Source organism: Symsagittifera roscoffensis, chromosome 3 (genome assembly GCF_963678635.1).
Source record: "Symsagittifera roscoffensis chromosome 3, txSymRosc1.1, whole genome shotgun sequence".
In the NCBI taxonomy this organism is placed as follows: domain Eukaryota; kingdom Metazoa; phylum Xenacoelomorpha; order Acoela; family Convolutidae; genus Symsagittifera; species Symsagittifera roscoffensis.
In genome coordinates, this window is record NC_087064.1 from 76,572,153 (window position 1) to 76,595,959 (window position 23,807).

General features: G+C 34.3%; 1 protein-coding gene across 1 annotated transcript; it reads right to left on the reverse strand.

Moving 5' to 3' along the window:
- Positions 1 to 12,783: 12,783 nt before the first annotated feature.
- LOC134842274 (uncharacterized) lies at positions 12,784 to 15,912 on the reverse strand. Its single transcript, XM_063858544.1, has 4 exons — positions 15,807 to 15,912; positions 15,436 to 15,522; positions 13,888 to 14,108; positions 12,784 to 13,576 (listed from the first exon to the last, which is right to left on the reverse strand). Exons 1-4 carry the CDS (start codon positions 15,878 to 15,880, stop codon positions 12,789 to 12,791), a joined length of 1,170 nt encoding a protein of 389 aa, XP_063714614.1. The 5' UTR covers positions 15,881 to 15,912; the 3' UTR covers positions 12,784 to 12,788.
- Between the last annotated feature and the right edge of the window lie 7,895 nt (positions 15,913 to 23,807).

Sequence of the window (23,807 nt, forward strand, 5' to 3'; positions counted from 1 at the left end):
TTGATAGTTTCAATGCTTCGCATTATTTTTTCAACCTGTACAATTTCCAATGATAACCCAAATTCTTCCATCCTGGTAACTAAAAAAACTATGGCCCCGTCATAGCAAGATTTTTGTCCGATCTCCAATGTTCAAAAAAAGTTTCAAGGTTACTCACAGCATTTTAGCTTTGTTTGCATGTTTTTGCAAAAGCCAGTTTTGTTTGCCCTTTGTTTAGTTTATTTCTTTGCGTCTGCACAATAACGTGCTACGATTTTTTAGAATACAGCTAAACAAAACAAAAACACCTTAGTGTTTTTATGTTTGTACAAACCCACAAAGAGATTAGTACCCGCAGTTTTTATTTGGCTTTTAAATGGGCTCTTTTTTCTGAAAAAAGGAGTTAAAAATTCGAGTTACATTACTTTGCAATTAGTTCAATTGTATTGTTACGAAAAAACATATAATTTTGTCGCCGAGTCTTGGTTTTACCTAGCAGAAAATAAAGCTTAGTTTACTCGCAAAGTTTTAAAAAAAGACATTTTTTTGTCAACATCATTTAAAATCGCAAAGAAAATCGTAATGGATTTTTTGAAGTAAAGGTTCCATTATATAAAGAAAAAACTGTTGAGTGATCCACTTTTTGTAGCCCGGAATATTCTTTTTCTCAGCTGTTTGCAAGGTTTCATTCATATTTTCAGAATTTATCAACTTATGGTAGCCTCAACTGGCTCATTTGACTAATAAACACACATTAAAAACTCGGAGCGCAATGAAAGAAAAAACATGGTAATGACAGAGATTCAAAAAATGGATTTAAACATTTTTCTCGGCTGTTTCAATAAACTCCGTATTTACTAATACATCGTAACAAAAAAGTTTTTTTTTCAGCTTCAGCTGAAAAAGATGGAGTGATAGGAGCATATTTTTCCGATTGCCATCTAAAGTCCGTAGGTGTTTTGACTCATCCAGTGATTAAGCAAACTATCATCGACAAAGTATTTTTTTGAATATGATTCTCGTGTGGTGTATCATTGACCTGCTGCTCGCTCAATCCCGAAAAAATGTTTCTAATACCCTTTAGTTCAAAGTTAGTTTCTTTGTCTTTGCTTGTGTTTTTGCGAGAGAGTAGAATGTTTTATAAAGTTCCGTTTTAATGACCGGTTTATTAGTCATCTACTAGTTGTCGCCCAAACAGCTGCCCTGGCTAGTGTTAGGTTGCATGTTTAGTTCCGTGTCCGACTCCTTTCGGTGTTTTTCTATTCCATTCAGTGCCGTATTCTCTTGACTGGTCGTTTTTTTAATGTTTGTGTTAGCTTTTTTTCACTGAAAGAAATTAACAGGTTGAGTTTTGTAGCTTTTTATGAGAATTTAATCAACTCGAGTCAGGAATATGTTGAACAAATAAATGTCTTAAAGTTGTTTTGTAAAAAAAGTTTCATCTTCACCGACTACTTAGAACATAAGCCAACTGGGCAGAGGCTGCTTTTTGCAATTTTTCCGTCTCAGTTTTTGATTTCATCACTGGAAGAGGTGACGGGCGACGAAGATCTTTCTCGAATTTTCTTTGGTATCACTGAAATCAAAATGAGAAATCCTGGCATGACATTTCTTGAACAACTTACAGTTGGTTAAGTAAAGGACACTTGAAAATTACTTACACTTAAGAATTGATGGCTCCAGTTTTCTCTTTCTCGACGGCGGACTCTGCAACGCCGCTTTTCCTCTATTTAGTGATTTCAGACTTCTTTTGAAACTTCTGCCCTGTTCTTTTACCATCGTCAAGCCGAGCAGTTGACTAATTTGCGGACAATCGTCGTCGGTTTTAAATATGAAGAAGTCCATCATAGCCCGATGCCATCAGGCCAGGTCTGCTTGCTTCTGACACTAACTCTCGCAAACGTGAAATATATTCGTTTTTGAAAAGGGCTGAATACATTTAAAAAGGTGGAACAACCAATAAAAATCAGGATATCATAAAAAGACAGAAAGAAGCTCCCTACTAAGCAAATAAGAACTCCCCACTCAACCTCTTCATTGAAACCAAACCATAATCTTCGGATATATGATCAGCAAAAAAGGGACAGAAAAAAAACTCCAATAGCTGGAACCTACCGACGCAACATCTTCATTAACACCAAACCTTAATCTGAAGACCACACCAGATTAATGCAGTGATCTGAATGATAAGCCACGTACGTAAAATATGCAAAAAAAACACGGGGCAACATACGGGGTGCATCCCAAAATGAAAAAGAGTGCGTGGTTCAACGTACCAGGTGCATCCGAATAATAAACAATGTAAGGATAATATGAAGAAAGATACGGGGTGGGGTAATTGGGAGCTGGACACTCCCTACGCCATAATATACACGAAACGGTTCGTAATTGCTCGTAAGCGCCATCATATATTAGCACTCGTAGAAATGTAAAGAATAAAAACTGACAGCAATTAGGAAGCCTATGTATTTTGAAAGTTTGTTTGTTCATTTAATTGGACAAAAGGTATCTATGCCGAAAGAAAAATTTAAATTTTAAGCTCGATAGTCTTTTAAACATTGTCTCCTGATAACTCTTAAGCATTACTATTAGTTAAACCTTGCGTCCATAGCACTTTACGACTTTCATTTAATATATGAGATAAAAGAAAGCTTGTTTGTTCATTTTTTTGGGGCTTCCATGTTAATCTTTTGATCCTTGATCCTTTGCATCGCAATTTATAAGTCATCTCTAAAAACAAAACTTTTTGTCAAAAATTTTGTTTGTATCTTGGAGTTTTTTGTAATACAACTTTTTTATTTTTTGAAATTTCAGTAATTGATGCTTGATCTAATGATACTTGACAGGTCATTATCGTTCTCGATTTGAATAAGTAAATAACATTTGTCTAAAGCAAATTTATTTCTCAGAAAAAATTGCTGCCAACCGAAAGTTCAACGATTATCTCATTTTCAGTAATTTACACTCACGGGAAGTTGAAGATGTATTTTTTTTATTCCAACGATCAAATGAGCATTTTCTTTTACGTTGATGTCTCATCTGTAGCTTTTTAGGATATACGGCTGAAGTTTTGACAAATTATATATAAAATAATTGAAAAGAGCTAGCCGGATCAAATTTTGTCAAATCTTGTTTTGAAGGCGTGAAATAACCAGTGTATTAAAAATTATTTCAGATTCGTACTGTGTATTCGTACTGTGAAAAGATCATCGGAAACGACTACTAAAAATTTGGACTTAAATGTTGAAGTTTCATCTTTGGGAAGCTGATGAGCTTGATTTTTTCTTACTTTCGCAGGAAAACGGCAGACAAAATATTTGAAAGTGACTTTGTCGGTCGTAAAAATTAGCTCTTCGTGAAAAACTTATTTTTGAAACGATCTTGGTCACCTTTTTGGGGTTGCTATGAAAGTTTTTTGAGCATGCCTGAAGTAATTCGGACTATTTGGCCATTTAATACACTTGAATCACAAAAAAAAAAAACAGAATTCAAGTACAATAGTTTGCTGTTTCTTATTTTTCTTGCTGAAAACATATTTTGGAATTTTTTTCAGCATCGAAAAAGGGCCCTAAAATATGCCTCACTTGACCCAGTTCAATTATTATTTGTCATCCCCTTTCTTGATGTGCCGCAAAATTGCTCCAGAGTTTTGCGGCACATAAGTTTCCCAAAATCTGAAACTTCAAAAATTTCTCAACAATAATTCATAATGCATTATTTCTTAGCATAAATTAGCAGAATTATCTGTTTCTGTCAGTGAGTAAAACTTCGCCTATAAAGCAGCAGACTTTATAGAAAATTGTTTGCCTAACAGATTGTTCCCAAACATGTTTTAAGACTTTTCTAAGAGTAATGAACGTAGTAGGTACTTTTAGATAGGTCGTGCTGATTTTTTGTTTTTTTTTCAGGAAAAAGTCTTAAAAATTGTTCATGATCAAATTTGTTTTTTTTTCGTGGTTTGACTTGGGGTTTTGTTTGTAAGTTCAGTGCTTTTTTATTTTTAAAAGAAAGGCAAACTCCTCTATCGAACATCAAACTTTAAAGGTCACGAAAACCGTGATCGACTTCTAATTTCGAAAACGAAAATTAATTATTAGACTCCCAGTAGCGAAGTAAAGTTTAACTTATTGATCCAGTTTTCTCAAATTGGGTTAAATTTAATTTAAAAGTGTCCAACATAAATTGTTGTACAAATTCAAAGCGCTTTAAGGCCATCTATTTGTTTCTTCGAAATTCAAAAGTTGAAGATGTTTGAAAAAATAAGTCGGTTTTTTTTCGGTTACCTTGGGTTCATTACTCTTTTCCAACTGTCAGTTTGCTATGTTTTCACTGTGAAAACCTCCTAAGTTCCCAAACTCCTTTAGAAAATGATGATGAAGAAAAGAGCGACCAATATTTTCCGACTAATAAAGCATCGATTTTTCTTGCTTAAAAATATTTTTCCTTAAAACAAAACAACAAGGCTCAAATCAGGGCGTCGCCTTGATTATTCTGACTGCTTACTTAGCCCTAGGGAGCAGTGTTTGCCTAAAAAAAACAGATGAATTTTTCAAAAAAAATGAAAAAATTGCTTTGTTATAATCCCCCCACACGATATATAGATACAAAGTGATAGATTTAGCTCCTAGTAACGTATCTATTACGACAAACAGCCTGTTTCAACCAAATTGGAACTGTTTCTAAGGCGGATTAAATTGCCGCCTACGCGTTAATAGCGCGAAATATACCACGCGTTAGGTGTCCCATATTGGAAATCTTGAAATTGCAACAAGTTTACAAAAGCTGATCACAGGTTAAAAAAATTCTTCCAAATGTGCGCTCAGGACAAAAATCTTTTTCGGCCGAAATATAAAATTCGTATTAAAAGTGGTAGTTAAAAAGTCGAAACTTGTCAGGAAAAACCACCCTGAGCACATATATTCAGTCACTTTCTTCGAAAGCCGGAACAATAACAACGGTATCTACTTGTGTGGTTTTTTTACTCAATTTCCAATCGCATTATTTTTTTCATCACTTATTCGTAGTTGAGAATAGTCATTCAACTAGTTTTTTCTAGGCTATATTTTTTGTTTTCCAGAATTTCTTGTTTCTACAAGTTTTATGCTTGCAATTAGCAAGTGTTTTTCAATTGAAATGTAGACTGTTTTTATCGGATTATCAACCAGTTTAACAAAATCAGTTGAATGATTTGACAGGCTCCGCACCTGGCATGCTCTTATGCTGACATGCTCAATTTCAGGAAAAATCAATTTTAACTACTGGCTGGGTACTAATTTGTTGCTAATTTGAATTTGAATCTTTTGCTTGACTTGTTTGCTTGGAATTTATATTTGATAAACACCGGTATTTTGAAAACGTATGGATTTTAATTCGTCTTAGACGTTCTGGAAAATTTCAAAACGTTTTGCAGAAGTTAGTTTTTTTTCTCAAAAACTCTACCCATTTTCAACAAAGGAGTATCCGTAGAAAGACCGCCTAAAATCTTATGTGTCTCTAGACTCACCTGGCCTTTTTTAGCTTTTCCATTTGTCTACAGCTTCCAAAAAAAATTTGCGGGGAATATTTTAACGATATTTTTAATTTTTTCGTTATCTCAAAAACTAATCTATTGAATCTCAGATTTTGGTTTCAACGAATAGATTAGATTGGAAAAACTCCCCTCCAGAAGCTTTTTTGCCCAAATTTTTGAATTTTGTCTTGTTTTTCTTATAAACTAACCTCCCAAACTTGAACCTTTTTTTAGATTTTTTTCCAAATTTTATGAATTCAACCAAAACATACATTATCATATCTATGATTTTGGGTTCAATCCAGAAAATGAGTTGTGGAAAGCTCTATCGAATTGAAGACTATGTCCGAATTTTCCGGCACAAAAAATTATGGTTTAGGAAAACTGAAAGTTTTTATTCTTTGACCGTTTTTTGAAACTTTTTGGCTTTTCTCGAGAACTACTCTGCCAAACCTAGGTTTTTGGTTTCAATCGAAAAAAAATAGTTTGGGTAAATTTCTTCTGCATGTAACCACCTATGCAGCAAAAGTTCACTTGATCTGTGTTTTCGATTGAACCAAGTTTTTCAAAAAATAAAAAGCTATGAATCTCGGAAATGTCAACTTTCTGATTTGCTGCCCCTTTTTTGGTTTTTCCTAGATAACTATCCTTCCACATCCAATATAATAGCTTTATTCGACTCAGCAATTTGTTTGTACCTCGCCGGTATAACTTGCTACGCCCTGTTTTTTTTAGAAAAAAAGTTATGGCCTTCAAACGAGTGAAAGTTTTGAAAACTGGATAGCTTTTTGGATTTTTTTTACTCTACTCGCAAATCATCCTGCCAATTCTGAGGTGAAGAGTTCAATCTTGGGAATTGTTTCTACTTTACCAGCCACGACCTCCTTTCAGCAGAAAAAAAGTTGCCGATTTTGGTATCTAAAATTTTTGAATTTTGGCAGTTTTCTCAGAAACTTAAAAAAAAAAACTACTAGAATTTTCTTAAAATTTTCTTGATTTTAGAATTTTCTACAAGAATTTTAAAAAAACTAGCCTATCAAATTTGAGATGAAAATTTCAATCGAAAGAAATTGTTGCGCGAGTTTTTTCTGCAGAAGCGGCTACGCCCTAATTTTTTTCAAAAGGAAAGTTAGAAGAGCTCAAATTTTTGAGAAAACTTCTTCAAAAACCCTACTTTTCTCAAACAAAAAATTCCAAAATCTCAAAAACTGATTTTTTTTTCTCATATTTTAGTAGAGAAAAAGCTTAAGTTTTGGGCCAATGTCTGTTTTTTGAAAATACGCGTTTCGTGCCGCATCGAAATTCAAAAAATATCGAATAGAGCTGAGCTCTAGATGTCCTTCATCGAGACATGCGAAAATTTTGGTTCACTTATTTTTTTCAACATTTTCATTTTTTCACTAATGCTTTTTTATGGTTATGTCTAATCGCAAAAACGGTAAAGAAATACATATTTGTTAAACATGTTAATAAATTTGGATACTTTCCTACTAAACAAGTGAAAAACGTTCCATTTTGCTTTGGCTCATTAGTTTGGTCATTTCAGCGAAACAGAGGAGAAGGGTACGTGTATGATTCCAAGGAAATAGTTTTTGGTTATTTTGCAGATAACTTGTTAAAAGTAGAATGATCAAAAAGAGTCAATTCTACTAGAAGGAACTACGGATTAGCCACTGTTTGTTTCCGCCCGAGTTTGACAGCTTCAAAACAATCTCGTGGCAGTCAAATGTGACATCATAGTCACACCTTTACAGCCGTGCTTCGTCTTCCAAAAAGCAACTGTCGGATTTTTTCCGTTTTTCAGACGAGTTATCTGACTTTATCAGACAAGTTATCAGACAACCTAATAGTTCCTAACTTTTGATAAGAACAAACAAGTTAATTTTTTTATATAGCTTGTTAACCAATACAGTCCTCTCTCACTATCTCACTAGATTAAAAAACAACGCAGGGCAGATAAAAAAAATTGAATAAACGTTAGATATAAATTAAGCGTTGAGAACCATGGGTTCATTTTTTATGCACAAATTCACAAAAAAAAACATGGAAACGTGCCAAATATGCCGTTCTTCGACAATCTAAAAGACTTTAAACAGAAAATGCGGGTTGTTTCTCTGGATTTCTTATTTTTTGAGTGAGCAAAGGTTGATGCTAGAAAATTGAAAAGCATCATAAAAGGAAAGAATTTTTTCCAAAGCAGAGATTTTTCAAAAGACATAGTTTACATAATTCTGATATGCAAGGACAGCAAAAAGCCTCATAGGCCTGGTCAAGTGATGTTTTAACTCAGCAGTACAATTTTATTCCCCTGTGTTCAGAAGTTTCACCTATCAGGCACTATTACATGTCCAAAGCTACAACTGCTCTGTCTGAAAAACAGATCTATCATAGCTTTACTATTTGAGTTGCATAAATCGCGAAAATCTTGGTAAAAAAGTTTTAAGCTAACTATCATTAGGATTGCTGAATGAAATCTACAAAAAATGAACAAAAAGAACTATTTTTTTTTCGTAAACCTACTTTTTAGGACTTTTGGAAGTGAAAATCTTCATTGGTTTGATTTTTTTACTCTTTGATGTGCAAATATTTCAATCTATGTCTCCAAATTGACTTTAAAATAAATTCAATTTCTAAATCGTTTTGAAAAAAAATATTGTGTTTTGAATAGCTCGTATAAATGCAATTTTTTTCCTTGAGCTTATCTTTTGTTTCTTTAAAACAAGTTACCGACCGATATCTTCGTTTCCTTAAGAAATGTCTCAGAATTTGAATTTAATTTCTTCCGAAGTTTTTGTTCCGAATTTTTAATTGCACTGCCGTACAATACGACCCCATATTGCAGTTTTTGCTGAATGCGACTAAAATGAGGTTTAATTAGTTGTCCTGTTGTTTGCACGTCTTGCAACCGGTAAAGCCATCCAAAAAAATATTCTTTTTTTGAAAAGATAATCAAAATGAGTAGTGAAATCTAAATTTGCGTTCGTTTCAAAGTCCAATTGTTTAATAAAGAGTTTTTTTTCAACATCATTTCCAAATTTTTTGTTTTTTCTTTTGCTTTTTTTTTAAATTAGGTTGATGTTTTTGTTTCGTAAATGATCAGAGTTGGCTGAATGGAATTCAGCAGATTTCTTGCTTTTGATGAACCTTATTGTTTTGATGCAGATTTTGTTCTTTTTGCTTCAAAGTTGTTTCATTAACGTAAAGAAAAGAGTTCACTGAATTTTTAATCATTGGAAAATCATTTATTTTTAAAGTGTACAGTAGTGTTCCAAGGGCTAATCCTACAGTGAAAAAGTTTCAATTTTGACATTTTGGCGCCTATTTTGGACACCCCAATGGTCAGTTTTCAACTTTGATTTTTAAGCGCCTTTTTAGACTATTTGCGATTTATTTACTAAGTATGATTTCAAGAATGCATAGATGGTAGTCCGCAGTTTTTAGCTTTTTGTAAAAATGTTTCATGTGCAGCAGCATCCATTGCTTTTTAAAAATCTTTGCAAGATGCATGTTTCACATTGGTGTTCAATTCCCTAACATTTTCGATGACTTCAATGAAGATTTCTGAAAATCTCTCGTTGGATATTTAGTTCTGATACCAATTTTTTAAAATTGAAACATCGTGTTTATCTAAGAAATGAATTTTGCGTCTGTGGATTAGCTTTTTGAAACTTTTGCTGAGAAGTTGTAAAAAAGATCTTGGTCTAAAATAAACTGGCTGTTTTGTGGTCCCACTTTTATTTATTCGTAGTATGTTTGCCGATTAAAATAAAGTAGAGGAACGTTTTGTATGAATGAATACCATTTTCATTGTTTTTATGACAAAAATTTTCAACCAAAAAAATCACCACCGTAATTTGTATGGAAGATACAAAAATATATGGCAATTTTTTTTCTCGTTTTAAGAAAAACAAATTAGTGCAAATCGTTTCAGAAAAATTCTTTGATATAATTTAGTTTTCTGGGCTAATTAACGTCTTTAAATATCAAAAATATATCAAAGTTTTCATGTTTTTCTCGTCTTGGATTAAGAACTTTTTTGGTTCAATTTCTAATTCTGTCGAAGTATTGAAAAAAAAATCCTGTGTTTTGTTTAGCATCTCTTCCTAATTTGTGCTGGGAAGAATGTTTTTTTTTCTAGCTGACAAATTTCGTTTAATAACGTTTTTTTCACGAACTATAACAATTTGCATACTCTCTGTTTTTTTTGTAGTCAGATTATAAATTTCATTAACTATTCAATTTTTTTGTTTTCGAATGCCTCTAATTTTAGTCGTGACGATATGACGCACGTATTTTGGAAATTAGCTGATGAAAAAAATGATAAGACTCATAATACTATGATTTCCCCAATTCTTTGACGTGCTTCTGTAACTCATGAGGTGTTTTATAAATCTTTTTTTTCATGATCATTGCTGTCTTTTTGTGTTTCGAACTTTGATTGATTTTTTGCCAGTGTCATTTTATCTGCAAACATACTGCTATTTTTTTCAGGCCAGTAATTAACGTTGAATGGTCTGTAACTAATGTTTTTGACGTCTTAACGTATGTAGCAAAATCTAAGTACCCCATATTTATGCAACTTTTCGACTGGATTGGTTGGCGGGTTGTTACTTAGATTTTCTTTGAAAATTGAATGAGAACAATTTCGACAACATTCGCAAACATTTTTTTTGGGAGTTTCATACAGTTAGTATGGATGTTTCCGCAGAAAACATGAGTGTCATCGGTTCCTAAAGCGATTCAGTTAAGTAATTTTCTATGCTCTGTTTTAAATCAATTAATTGGAAGCATAAATTGTTTTTTTTTTCTAAAAATAACTCTGACAGTCAAAAACTGATATTAGTTTTCAGTAAAATCACGAAAGTGCTTAAAAGTTGCCATTTTGAAAAGTTTTGAATTTTCATCTAGCGGTCTCATGTTTTGTAAAACAAAAAAGTTTCAGATTATATTTTCGTAAAACACGCGCTTTTGACCATATTTGATATCTTGCTTACGTCTAAAGTAGTTCTGGAATAACGCTTTTCAAAACCTCAATCTGTTTCAATATCGTCTTTTTTTTTGTTACCGCTACAGTTTGACGTGAATTTTTTTTCTGAAAAAAGGAATTGTGAGAGAACAGCGGCTAGGAATTCTTGTTTTCCTTTTTGTTCTGTAATTACTTCATTTCATTTTTTTAAAGTTTCTCTGCGGATATTACAGAGAAATTTTGGCTGTTTTTTAATATGGATCTAAAAGTAACCCGTTTCTTAAGAATATCGTTTTTGTTGCAGCGTTTCAACTATAGTTTCTTTCGTAGTATTACGAAAGTTTGTATAACTTGAGCTAAGAGCTATCCAGAGGATATTGCAAGTTACTCGTTCAGTATTCACTGGTATGCATAACATCTTGCAATTTTTTGTTGATATCGCAAAGAAGACTATTGTTTTAAAAGAATGTTTTTTGAAACAAAAATTGCAAAATGAGTATGTGCCGTTTGGAGGCTTTGTGAGCATCGCAAAACCTCCTGCTTTGAAAATTCGATTTTGTGTTTTTTTCTAAGGCTCTCCGTGGATAATTAATGGTCTCTTTTTTTTGAGCCCGCTTATTTTGCAACTTAAACAAACTTTTTTGTTTCTCATTCAAAACTTAATCAGTTTCGTTCGTCTGCTTAGCTGAACCACCTTGCAAAAATTGCAAGATTGCGCTGTATGTAGGGGGTTCTAACTTACCGGATGCCGCAAAGTTGCCGCTCACGTTTTTTGAAGCATGAATTTTGAAAGTTTTTTGTTGCTGATTATGTTCGATAAAAATTAGAATGCTAATATACAATGAAAAAAATCTGAAAAAAGCAACATTGTTGAGAATAAACTAAAAGTTCCAACCAAAAAGAGTCTGTTCAGAAAAATTAAAATATTAGCCTGAAATTATTTTATTTTTTCGAATAAAACTAAGATCACCCTGTTTGTTACAATTGTCCAAATGCTCTCGTAATGCTGAACTGAGCATAGTCAATTTAACAAGAAAAAGTTATGCAGTCAAGATTTCATCCAATTTTATCGCTGGGAAGTTTGTGTTTAGTGTTTTTGGGTTTCAATCTGTCAGTAGTCTTCTCTTCTTTTTCCTCAGTGATTTTCTGTTTTTTTTTCAAGTGAGAAGCACACTATCCTGAAAATGTGGTATCGCTCTCGCGCTCCCATTTGTGGTTTTATTTTTCCTTTTATGCAATGGCGTACCTTCAAAAGCTCAACAGTTTTGTTCGCCGGAACAAATCTTGTTGTACTGTTGCTTTCTGAGACGAGAACAGATATCAAACAGTTCTTTGTCAATGAAATGAACCCTTTTCTGGTATCTATCTTGATTTCTTCTTCGTATTTTTCATTGATTAACATACATTTAACGTTCAACTCATTTCTATTTTTCAAAAAAATTTTCACCGAGCAAAAACTTTTCTTTGACGGCTGAATATAAAGTATCATTGAAAACTGGCATGCCCTAAAACTGGCAGGCCCTAATTCGGTGAAACCCAATTCGGTGAAAACTGGCAGGCCCTAATTCGATCAGCTGAATAATCAATACCCAAACAAACCTTGAAGAATCGCAATGTTTATCGTACTACACTTTGACACCTCAATGCGTCAAATGGAGGATTACAGATCACTATGAACTATGTTTTGCTATATCTTACTTGTCTTTAATGGCTTTATTGTTTCTTTTTGCTTTGTTCCAAATTTTAGTTTGCAATTTTTTTTGGCTCATCTCTGAATCCACTGTTATACTTCCTTTACCGTTTTTGGTGTTGATTCAGATCCATGATTTTCAATTAGAAATAATTTGTGATATGAAAAATCCGAGAATCGAACACTGTTTTGAATAACAGCCTTTGGTGCAAAAGATCTCAAACATTCATCGAAATTAAGGTAAAGTGTCCATGGGTCAATTGTAGTTGGCTATTAAGTTTTCGCTGGCGTATCTGCTAGACAATAATTTTGTTCAATATTTCTACCTTTTTTTAAGCAAAACAATCCTGCTGTTATAATCGTAATTGTTTATTTTTTCCCAGAGTTATAAGGGAAATAGGTCACGGCGTAAATTTACGTGCTTTGTAAATTGAGGAATTTCTTTTTAACTTGACAAATAAATTTTTTTGTAATTCTTTAACTCTAGAAAATCACTGTTCGTTTCTGCTTGAAACCCAACTGCTTGAAACCCAAGTGTGGATTTTTTTTGGTTTTGATCATTGAGGCAAGTTTACTGCAACAGTTAAATTTGAACTAAATAGTTAATTTATAAAAGAAAACATATATTACAATTTCTGCAATTTTCACAGACGAATTGAGATAAATTTTCCCTCGTGGAAAAACCCAATGAGTATTCTAACTCCTGTCAAAATTGTGCAGGTGCAAACTAGAACCACTAAGAAAATTACATTTTCCCAGGCATTAAACGAACTCTTCGAAAGAACTGTGCATGATAAGGTTGAAGCGACTGCCAAATACGGTAACACTACAAATCGGGTCACGCTCTCGACCAATAGGATGTCGATTACAAAGTAGCAGACGATAGCCAATGAGAGTGCAGCTAACAATACTGTTGTTGAAAATGCCGAAGCAAAGCCGAAAAAACTGTCGGTTAGAATACTGTGAAGTGTGAACAAAGTTTCCATTAGAAGTAACGAAATTAGGCCACCGAGACCATTTTGTGTGACTACTTTGACCAGCCAAAACGCAGTGTTGAAATTATGCTTCAAAACGTTTTTCTGACGCTGTAATTTAAAGCCGACTGCCAAGTAGGCCGAAGTGAAGCCAAAAAGAGCCATAGTTACTGCCCATAGTTTGCCATAGAGTTGATTCGCATCCATGAGTTCCATGGAAAGAGCCAAAAACGAAACTCCGAACAAAAATTCGATTGCAACTAGTGATCCAGTTACTGGTGGGAAAAAGTAAATATATTTTTGGCATATATTCAAGTCGTATAAGAATACCCACAGAATCCATACTAGGTTCCAGATGTACATGATGACGTAGACTATGTAGCTGGGGTAACTGGGTTGCAAACTGGTGTCGTAATTTTGGTAAGATCGTTCGAATGTCGACTTGAACAGATAATCCCCTGAAACGAAGATCAAAACTGCCATTTAAAAAGTTAACATTTCCTTATATTCTTAATATTTGGATTAATTAACTACAGAGATGGGTATTTGTTTTTTGCTAAGTACAATAGTGTAATTATAGTGGTAAGTAAATTGTTGTTAAAATCAATACGCCGTCAAAGTTTGACAGTCTTTTTTTCGCCTATTATTTTTTTATTGAATATTGCTAATCATGATTTGGAATCAAACTAAGTAGCAAATAGAATAGTTAAAAATGATAGATGTTACAATCAATTAAGCTAATCAGTAAATTAATCGCAAATCAACTTACTGAGTGGAAAACTGCCGATAACGAATGCTGCCGTGAACATTCCGAAGCAGACATAAAGTGTGAACAGAAGACAGGAGACTGTTTTGCTCAGCCACGATCTTCTTCTGTTCATCAGGAGCATCGGCTGAGTGGCTGCTGCGGCTGCCACCTCTGATCTCCCCATTGCACTGGGGTGCGCTCGGAAGCGTCCGTTGACACTGGACCCATTGCTCAGTTGGTAGCTGAAACGGAACAACGTTCACCGTTAAATAAAACCGCTCAAAGCTGTTTGAATTGTACCATAAAACTTCTTAGAAATCGATAAAAACGACTGCATCCACTGGTAGCAATATTTTAATCAGGGGCGGCTTTAGGGGATTGGGGGGGGGGGGGGGGGAGGAGGTGGTGTGGCGCCCCCTGCCGACCCAAAGGGTCCCCCCTTTGTACTATTTTGAAATATCCATTTTTGGCGAAGGACCCTAAAATTTTTCTAAAGGCGCCTTTGGCTTCAATATATATTAATTTTGAGGTGGGAACGCGCGCCAAAAAAACGTGATTTTTTTTTGGTCAAAATTTCCCAAAAGTTGCTTAAAAACGCCGTTTTTCAAAATTTTGCCTGCCGCACACCAAAATTTGGTCAAAATAGGGTCTTTATAGCGACTTAGGAGTGCTCAGAAAATCATTTGGTCGACCTAAAAAAAGGACGACAAATTTTTCGATTTTTTTTTTTGAAAATCCGCCCCCTCCTCGAAAAAATCCTAGATCCGCCTCTGGCTTCCATCATAGTGTGACTTTATCCTTTTAAACTTCTTCAATCCACTCTTTGGAATTTGAGTTCTGTGCGCCAATTGCAATTTTGCTTTTTCGACAGTCGCCTTATTTTTTAATCGCGAAAAAAAAATGAATAGCAAAAACTTGGTTGCACTGATCACGACGCTGTAGGTTGAGTCACGTAGTTTTTGTGGCGCTTCCTTCCTTTCTTCAGGGATTCGAACCCTTGCCGACCCAAAGAGTTCCCCCTTTGTACTATTTTTGGCGATGGACCCTAAAAGTTTTGTAAAGGCGCCTTTGGCGCCAATATTAACTAATTACAGGGTCTTTTTAGTGCTCTGGGAGAGCTCGCAATTTGGTCAACCTAAAAAGGTCGACAAAAGGCACAGGCACACAAAATTTGGTCAAAATAGGGGGGTCTTCATAGTGCTTTAGGACAGCTCAGAAAATCAATTTGATCGACCTATATTAACTAATTACAGGGTCTTTTTAGTCTTTTTAATGCTCTGGAAGAGCTCGCAATTTGGTCAACACCCCCCCCCCCCCCCTCTCACAATAAAATATTAGAACCGCCCCTGGTTCTATTTGTTCTATTTTTATTTGTAACCATGTTTAAGTATTTAGCTAATAAAGATATTGTTCTGAATAGTTTTTATCAAAAAAATATATAGTTTAACAATTTTGATTTAGAAAAAAAAGTTACCTGAAAACATATTCAAAAAAGTAAAACAAGGAATTTTTGAACACAAAAAAGTTTAAGTTTTGTGTTCTCTTGATTTCAGCTGTTTAAACACTCACTGGTATCTGGGGTTGGCAGCAGCTGGGTATCGAGGTCTGCTAGTGGAGTTGTTCCGCGCAAACCTCATCTCACTTGCTTCCTTGCATCTACAAATTCACCATCACGATATAGGTATTTTTTTTGATATGCACTTTTGTGCACAACAACAACGATAGGTATTTTTTTATTCCTTTTTGATATGCAAGATAAAATTAAGTAACAACTTTTTTAATCGTTGTTATAGGCAAGCTATAATTTCTGCAATAAAATCAAAACAATCACTTGAATAACTTTTTGGTCTTAAATCATGTTCAGTGATTTGGAGACTAAATCTCTGCGTTTCACTGAGACGTAGGAGATTTAAACCATCCAATACGCAGCTGCGACGCACCTGAGCAAAACGTGAATAATTTTACTAGAAATGGCAGTATTCAAAAACATAACTTCGCTTCTTTTTGCGATCATTTTGATCTGCACGGTATTTAAAACTCAATTGGTATACGCGCCTGAATGAACAAAAATAGTTTCAAGTGTTCAGTTTTTAAAAATTTTATTGTTCTGGTTCTCGTGAGCAAAACTTGCCAAATCTCAGTTGCTTGTCAAGTTTGTACATTTTTATGTTTTCACATGTTAATTCAAGAGGTTCGATGGACTTACTAAGAGCTGCATGTTTTCTAGAGATTAATTTGACCAGTGACCATTTAGTTTTTTTTGACAGAAGTCTTCAACTCTGTGACATGAGAGTGACACTAGCAACTTCACTGCTGTGACCTTCGGTTTCCTCTGAGCTGTGAATTTGGCTAAAAACAACAGAAAGGGGCTACTACGCTCACTCACGCTCAAAAGACCGAATGCTCGACTAACCCCATTCACCCTTCTATCAACTTATAAAACTGACTGAAATTCACAATTAGTTATCTAAAGTTTTTCAGCAATGAACTCCGATTGGCTGACATAGCTTTCAGACATGAAGAAACAACAGAAGAATATCAAGTCAATTGCATAATAACCAAATTATGTCGGAGGACATAATTTTTGTTTCCAGGGTTGAAGCATTTGACCTAAGTTGCGACTTTTGAAATGTAGCGGAACGGTTATTCATATAAAAAATATTGCATCCAGTATCGTGTTTTCCTCTTTTGCAATAGAACTGAAGCAGTAAAACAGATTCATTTGACGTCTGAAATAGCTCATCCAGATCATATAATCTAATCGATATTCTAAACTTTTTAAAACGGCGTTCAAAAAACAATATTTCCAACAAGACTGCTCGTATCAGGGCGAAGCCCTGAATGTTCCGACTGCCTTTTAAGGTTTATGGAGCAGTAATAACATTTAAAAATTCAATGAAATAAAACATTCCCCCCACACGCCATATAAAGTACAAAAGGATAGATTTTGCTCCTTGTAACAAACCAATTATGGCAAATAGGCTTCTTTTAATCAATTTGGAACGATTTCTAAGACGGATTAACTCTTCGCTTACGCGTTAATAACGCGAAATATATCGCGCGTTAATTGTCCCAAATTGGCCAAAATGGCAATCTTTAAACCCCCGTAACTTTACGAAAAATGATCACAGGTGAAATATCTTTTCAAATTTGAGCTCAGGACAACAATAGCTTTCGAATGATATAAAAAAATTCCGTCAAAAATGGCTAGTTAAGAAGTCGAAATTTGTCTGAAAAAAAAACCCACCCCGAGCACAAATATTCCGTTACTTTCGTATCGAAAGTCGGAACAATAACTTCCAATAACACTACTACTTAAACATTTGCCTCTTTGTTAGAATTGCCACACAAGAAAAATGTGAATTAATTACCTGCAACTTTTCATAATAGCTGTTTAATGTGAAGACGATATGATTTACATATTTCGGAATGCTAAGGGTAAAATTTTTCAATGCAGTTTAATGATTGTCTTAATAGTTTTGGTGAAGTGGCTTCGTTGTCCGGCTCGATAGAGAGTTCGTGGCTCAAAGAGCATCATAGAAAGTGCTTGAACGTTCTCATAGTAGATCTAAACAGCTGAAAACCTTAAATTTAATCAGACTGCCCAAGTTTTTGGCTTAATGAACTGCAGTAACTGACCATTTGAAACAGATCTGTCCCAGACTAGTTATCTAGAGGCCAATTGAGTTAGAAGATACCAGCGAACTAAGAAAAAGGGATAACAAAGGAGTGTGAGGGGTAATAAACCTTACCAATTTTTGAATATCTGAGAACATGGGACAAATACACACACACACACACACACACACACACACACACACACACACACACACACACACACACACACACACACACACACACACACACACACACACACACACACACACACACACACACACACACACACACACACACAACACACACACACACACGCACGCACGCACGCACACGCACACACACACACACACACACAAAGAGAGAGAGAGATCGAGAGTAGTTTGTGTTTCTTACAGAATCCTGACATTCAATATCATACTTCATCACGTATCGTTACAAAAAATTTGACATACAATGAAACCAAAAATCTGCTTCGCTGGATGGCTGGATATGATTGCTAACATTTTTTCGGTGTCCAGTGGAAGTCGTTTGATGAAGTTTTTGTTTATTTAAACGGTTTTTGACTTTGTCTGTTTCTGAAATTAACGAGAGCTTTTTAGCGGTGGTTTATTGTGTTAAATTGTACATGGTTGGCCTGTCCTTCACACAATCCTACTACTCCATATGGTCTAGGAAACGTATGGAGTAACCGCCCTAGGCACCATAGGCCTCGAGGTGTGAGTTATTCGAAAAGTTAGAGTAATTCTCCTAATTTTAGGTCCTCGGTGGGCTTTGAACTTTTTCATCTTTGGCTGAGTGGGGGAAGGTGTTTTCGTAGATGTCGTTTACTGGGCAAGGGCATGAGCTTGTTTCCATTGTATCGAGTTCGTAACAAATCGCGGCCTAAACAACCCAGGTACCGCGTTCAAAGTTGGTCGTCCAAGCAGAAAAGGATTGGATGTGAGAGTTCCAGAGTCTGCCAGGTCAACTTACACGTTTGTCAGGAAGTGAGAGTTCATGACAGCTTCTACTTTGCAGACGATGGAAGGTAGACAAAGTTGCGTTATTGAGTGTTTTTAACACAGATGCTTTTTAGAAGGATCCTTCACTATCTTTACCGATCTCTTCTAAAATTCTGCGTAGTGTGGTGCGGTGGGCGGCCTGATTTCCTAATTCAACCTAAGTATTTCTTTCTAGTTTTAAAATTACTTTGATTCCTGTTGTCGCTGAAGAAGATTCCCTATTCCGCTGTTAGTTCCGATGAAACACTTTTCCTTGTCTGATTGGATTTGACTAGGTTTTCCACGTCGGGCGATACAAGTGAACTAAGAAAATGGGACAGTGAAGGAGTGTGGGGGACAGTATACCTTACCAAAACTTGAGTATCTGAAATAAAATGAAAGAGACAGAAAAAGAGATTGAGATTTTTTTGTTGCGTTAAGTCGCTTCATTTCCAAGCCCGAACATGGATCGGTAAAGGCAATTTGACTTGCAAGGCATCAAAACAGGCTAATTTGCTAAATGGTTGGACCTGATTGCTAATGTGATTGATTTTGTCTTCTGAAAATTTTCAAAATTAAATATATTAGTTGGAGCAATATGATAGACTAAGCTACAGATTTCTTAAGCATGAAGTAAGTATGCGGCAAGTATCCTCCAAAGTTCGGTTATTTGTCCAAACGGCATTTTTTTCGCAATCGCAGAAAAAATGCATCAATTTTTTTGAGGTTGATAATTTTGAATTAAAATTCTGATGCTCGAAAAGCTATAAGAAACAATATTGATTGAAAAATATCCGCAGTTTGACAAAAGAGAAACGCGCGAAAATTTTTTTATATGCCAAATATGCTTTTTTTGCCCAAATTTCCGCGCCTTGATTTTTTTGCACATAAATTAGTATTCTTTTTTTTCGCTCCGACTTTCGATACGAAAGTAACAGAATATTTGTGCTCGGGGTGGGTTTTTTTTCTTCAGACAAAATTCGACTTTTTAATTAGCCTTTTTTTAACGGAATTTTTTTTATCATTCAAAAGGTATTGTTGCCCTGAGCTCAAATTTGAAAGATATTTCATTTGTGATTGTTTTTCGTTAAGTTATGGCGGTTTAAAGATTGTCATTTTGGCCAATTTGAGACAATTAACGCGCGATATACTTCGCGCTATTAACGCGTAAGCGGAGAGTTAATCCGCCTTAAAATCGTTCCAAAATGGTTGAAAGAAGCTTTTTTGCCATAAATGATTTGTTACAAGGAGTGAAATCTATCTTTTTCTATTTTATATGGCGTGTGGGGTATGATTTTCATAAAAAGTTTCAAATTTTAGAAAAAATTTTTTTTTCATTTTATTTTAATACGTTTAATTTTTTAATGTTATTACTGCTCCATAAAACCTTAAAAGGCAGTCGGAACATTCAGGGCTTCGCCCTGATACGAGCAGTCTTGTTGAATTTTTTGCAGAATGCATTGCAGACATCGGGCAGTTTTTCAGCTGTTTCTTTCAATGCTTGAGAATTCCACGCATTATTTGAGTTTCAATTTTTGCAAATATTGTCTTAAAACGTGAGTCAATTCTAAAAATTTTGATAAATATGGCCCTATACTGGAAACAATTTATTATTACTATTGTTCCGACTTTCGATACGAAAGTAACGGAATATTTGTGCTCGGGGTGGGTTTTTTTTTTCTTCAGACAAATTTCGACTTTTTAACTAGACATTTTTGACGGAATTTTTTTAATATCATTCGAAAGGTATTGTTGCCTTGAGCTTAAATTTGAAAAGATATTTCACCTGTTATCATTTTTGATAAAGTTACGGGGGTTTAAAGATTGTCATTTTGGCCAATTTGGGACAATTAACGCGCGATATATTTCGCGCTATTAACGCGTAAGCGGAGAGTTAATCCGTCCTAGAAATCGTTCCAAATTGGTTCAAGGAAGCTTATATGCCTAAATTGATTTGTTAATAGGAGCAAAATCTATCACTTAGTACTTATTATGATGTGTGGGGGGATGATTTGAAAAAAAAATCAGATTTAAAAAAAAAAATTTTAATTTTTTTTATTTACATTTAATTTTTTTAATGTTATTACTGCTCCATAAATCTTAAAAAGCAGTAGGAACATGCAGAGCTTCGCCCTGATACGAGCAGTCTTGTTTTGTTTATTTATGACAGATTTAAAACTTTTCACTCATAAAATTGGTTTCTTTCCCATGCTCGGTCTGGTTTTTTACTAAAGTTTTTGGAATAATTGTACTCGGTTCGGTTAATTTTTGTAATAGTGCTCGGACAACTTTTGACTTATAAATGACGAAAAATTTAGTAATGATCGAAAGAAAATAACCTGACGAAGAATAATTAAAATGACGAAGAATAATCTGAAAATTAGGGATTCCCTGAGCTCAAAAGTCATATTCTAGCGTAAGCGGCGAAGCAAAAAAAATATGTTGATTTTGTATTTTGGTGTTATTATTTGTTAGCAGACGCAAACTGTATCTTTTTGTACTTAAAATGGCAAAATCGCATTAGGTAAAAACAGGAATTCTATACATTTTTTTGATCGATTCATCGCTTTTTTTCAACCAAAACTTCCTCATCGACGTTACTTGAAAGTCGGAACTTCCAGTATCCGGAACAGCCAGAAAGTCGAAAATTCAGGGCTTCGCCTTAATACGAGTAGTTTCAACTTAGATGCTAAATGCTCGCTTGAAACAGCCCAGCCTTCAAACCGATAAATAATTCTAAATATAATTGAGGTAATCTAATTGACACGACTTGGAGCAGATGAAAGAGCTTTTGTATTAACAATTCAGTATAATTGTGTCAAATTCAGCATTTTTTGTTTGAGTGTGTCAATTGAAGTATTATAATTACGTTAATGTCATTCAGTATTTAAATCAACAAAATGAATATATTATAATTTACTGGCCAGTGCACTTGATTTTGTTTGATGTAAACGGTAATACGTAAAAATAGCGGTCTTCAAATATCATTTATAATTCGCGAAGAATGATTTACAATTAGTTTTAGTATTAAAAAACTAATTGTTTGGATTATACGGAGCTTTTTGAAGAAAGTTGAAGGAGTTTTTTTAACAATACTTTTCTTTCTTTCATGATTTGATTTGTCAGCAGAGTTTCATTTTTGTTCTAACTTCGGAAAAAAGTAAAGAAGATATAATTTCGGGGTGGATTTTTGAATATTTCATATACGATGCTGAAAGCGTGGAGCGAATTATATTTCCATGGTGATTTATACGGCGCTTAAAATGGTTCCTAAATGAGTTGAGACAAGCTAATTTGGTCATACTAACTTCCTTTCCGACTCAAGTTTTAATAATAAGTTATTTGATAATGGCTGTTGGGAATCAAAAATTATGAATCATCAATTTTTTTCAACCAAAATTATCTGAAACCATTTGCAGTACATACTATTTTGCCGTGATACAAGGGCAGTCTTGTCTTGAATCATTTTGTTTCTTGCTGAAAAGCAAAAATATAGCAGCAACAAACCACTGCTGTTTGCTTAGATTTAGAAAGATAATCACAAAAAAGTCTTTTTGTTTTCTATCTCTAGGTCTTGTGTGTGGGCTCAATTAGATATTTTTCTGCAGCTGTAGGTAATTACGGCTAACATAGCGTCTATCTCACTCATTAAGACAAAATGCATTTGGTGCAAAATAACGATTAAAAAAAAACCGTGAAAAGGCGATGTTAGAGCTCATAATTTGTAATGGATTTTTGCCAGCAAAGTTTTGTGCCTGATTATATTTTTCCTGATAATCTAAAAATTTTTTGTAATAAATTCATGTACCAACAATAATGCGCTCGTGTGTGCTTGCTAATTAGGCAGTACATTCAAGCTCATCTAATGCAAGTTTCTTGATGCTGCCAAAAATGCCAAACATTTTCATCTGATTGGGTATCAGATTTAACTGTGTAAGCTATTCGTCCGACTTTCGAAGAAAACCGATCCTTTATGGTTGTTGAGGTTTTTTAGTCAGTTTTCGGTGATCGAAATTATAGTTTTTTTAAAAAATTTATCCCAATGAAGATGTCGACTCCCTGAACTCAAATTAAAACAAATACCTCCGATCATTTTTTGCAAAGTTATTGGAGTTTGAAAAATGCCAATTTGGCCATGCTCTGGACTAATTTATGCGCGCTTTCAAGATTTTATCCCTAAGTCTGAAAAATTAACGCGAAATATTTATGGGTGTTGAATTATTCCGCACAACAAAATCAGTCCAAATTGAAATGAGGTAGCTATTTGGTCGCAATAACTTCGTACGACTCAAATTTTTACCATTGATTTTTCCTACTGTCCAAAATTTATCTTTCCTACTTTCCCAAAAACTATTCGATATGGATTAAAGGGCAGTCGGAACATTCAGGACTATGCAAGAAGTCTTGTTTACCTAATATTTCTTCTAGTAAATTCCTCTCGTTTTAGCTCGTATTTACCTCGGAACGTTTATTTTGAAACCTTCAAATGAAATTCTAAGCCATCTCTGGAAATAGAAGAGAAAACATCATAATTTTTCTATTTAGTAGTTTCCACAGCGTTAGCCTTATTTTAGTTTTAAACGATGTATACTGAGCGGGTGATGCCCTACTAATTACATTGCTTTTGTTGTTATTTGTAAGTGATTCATGAGTTCATGCGCAGTAATTTGATATGATTTTTTGATTATCTTCTCAACAATTTTTGTAGTCTTTGTGTTTGCCTGAAACGATGAGCGATTAGGGAAAACTGATTTTTCATTCATTGTAATCGAACATTTTGAATTTAAAATTTTTCTATGTGAATGACAAATAAAGTGTTTCTTGCTTTTTTAAATAAAAACTTTTGTTTCATTCATCTCGCTTTGTATAGCTCTTACATTTTATTAGTCAATTCTGGGCAGCGAGAAAACTATTCAAGTTTTTTGCCTGCATGGCTTCTTGTTAATTTTTTTGTCTCAGCTTGATTGAAATGAATTCTAGCAATTTTCCTTCTCTAAACTCAAAAACTGTTTTAAAGGTCACGTAAATTGATATACGACAATAACACATCGAAGTTTTTGAAGAAAAACTTGATTTTCTCTAAAATTCTCCCCGTTTTATTTTTTTTTGTCTACGAAGACATTTGGCGAGAAAAAGTTTCGTTTTAAAATTCATGTTCAAAATGTTTTTTTTTAATTTGCGTTTTTTAGTTTTTTGTTCATACGAGATCGGTTTTGATATATATATTTTAAATTTTCTATGAGTAGTTTTTTTGTGGGTTAGAACGAAAGAAATAACTAGAAGCCGGCAGCAGGTCTAAGAAATTCTCGAAGCGGGGGGAATTTTCAAAAAAAAAGTTTTCGT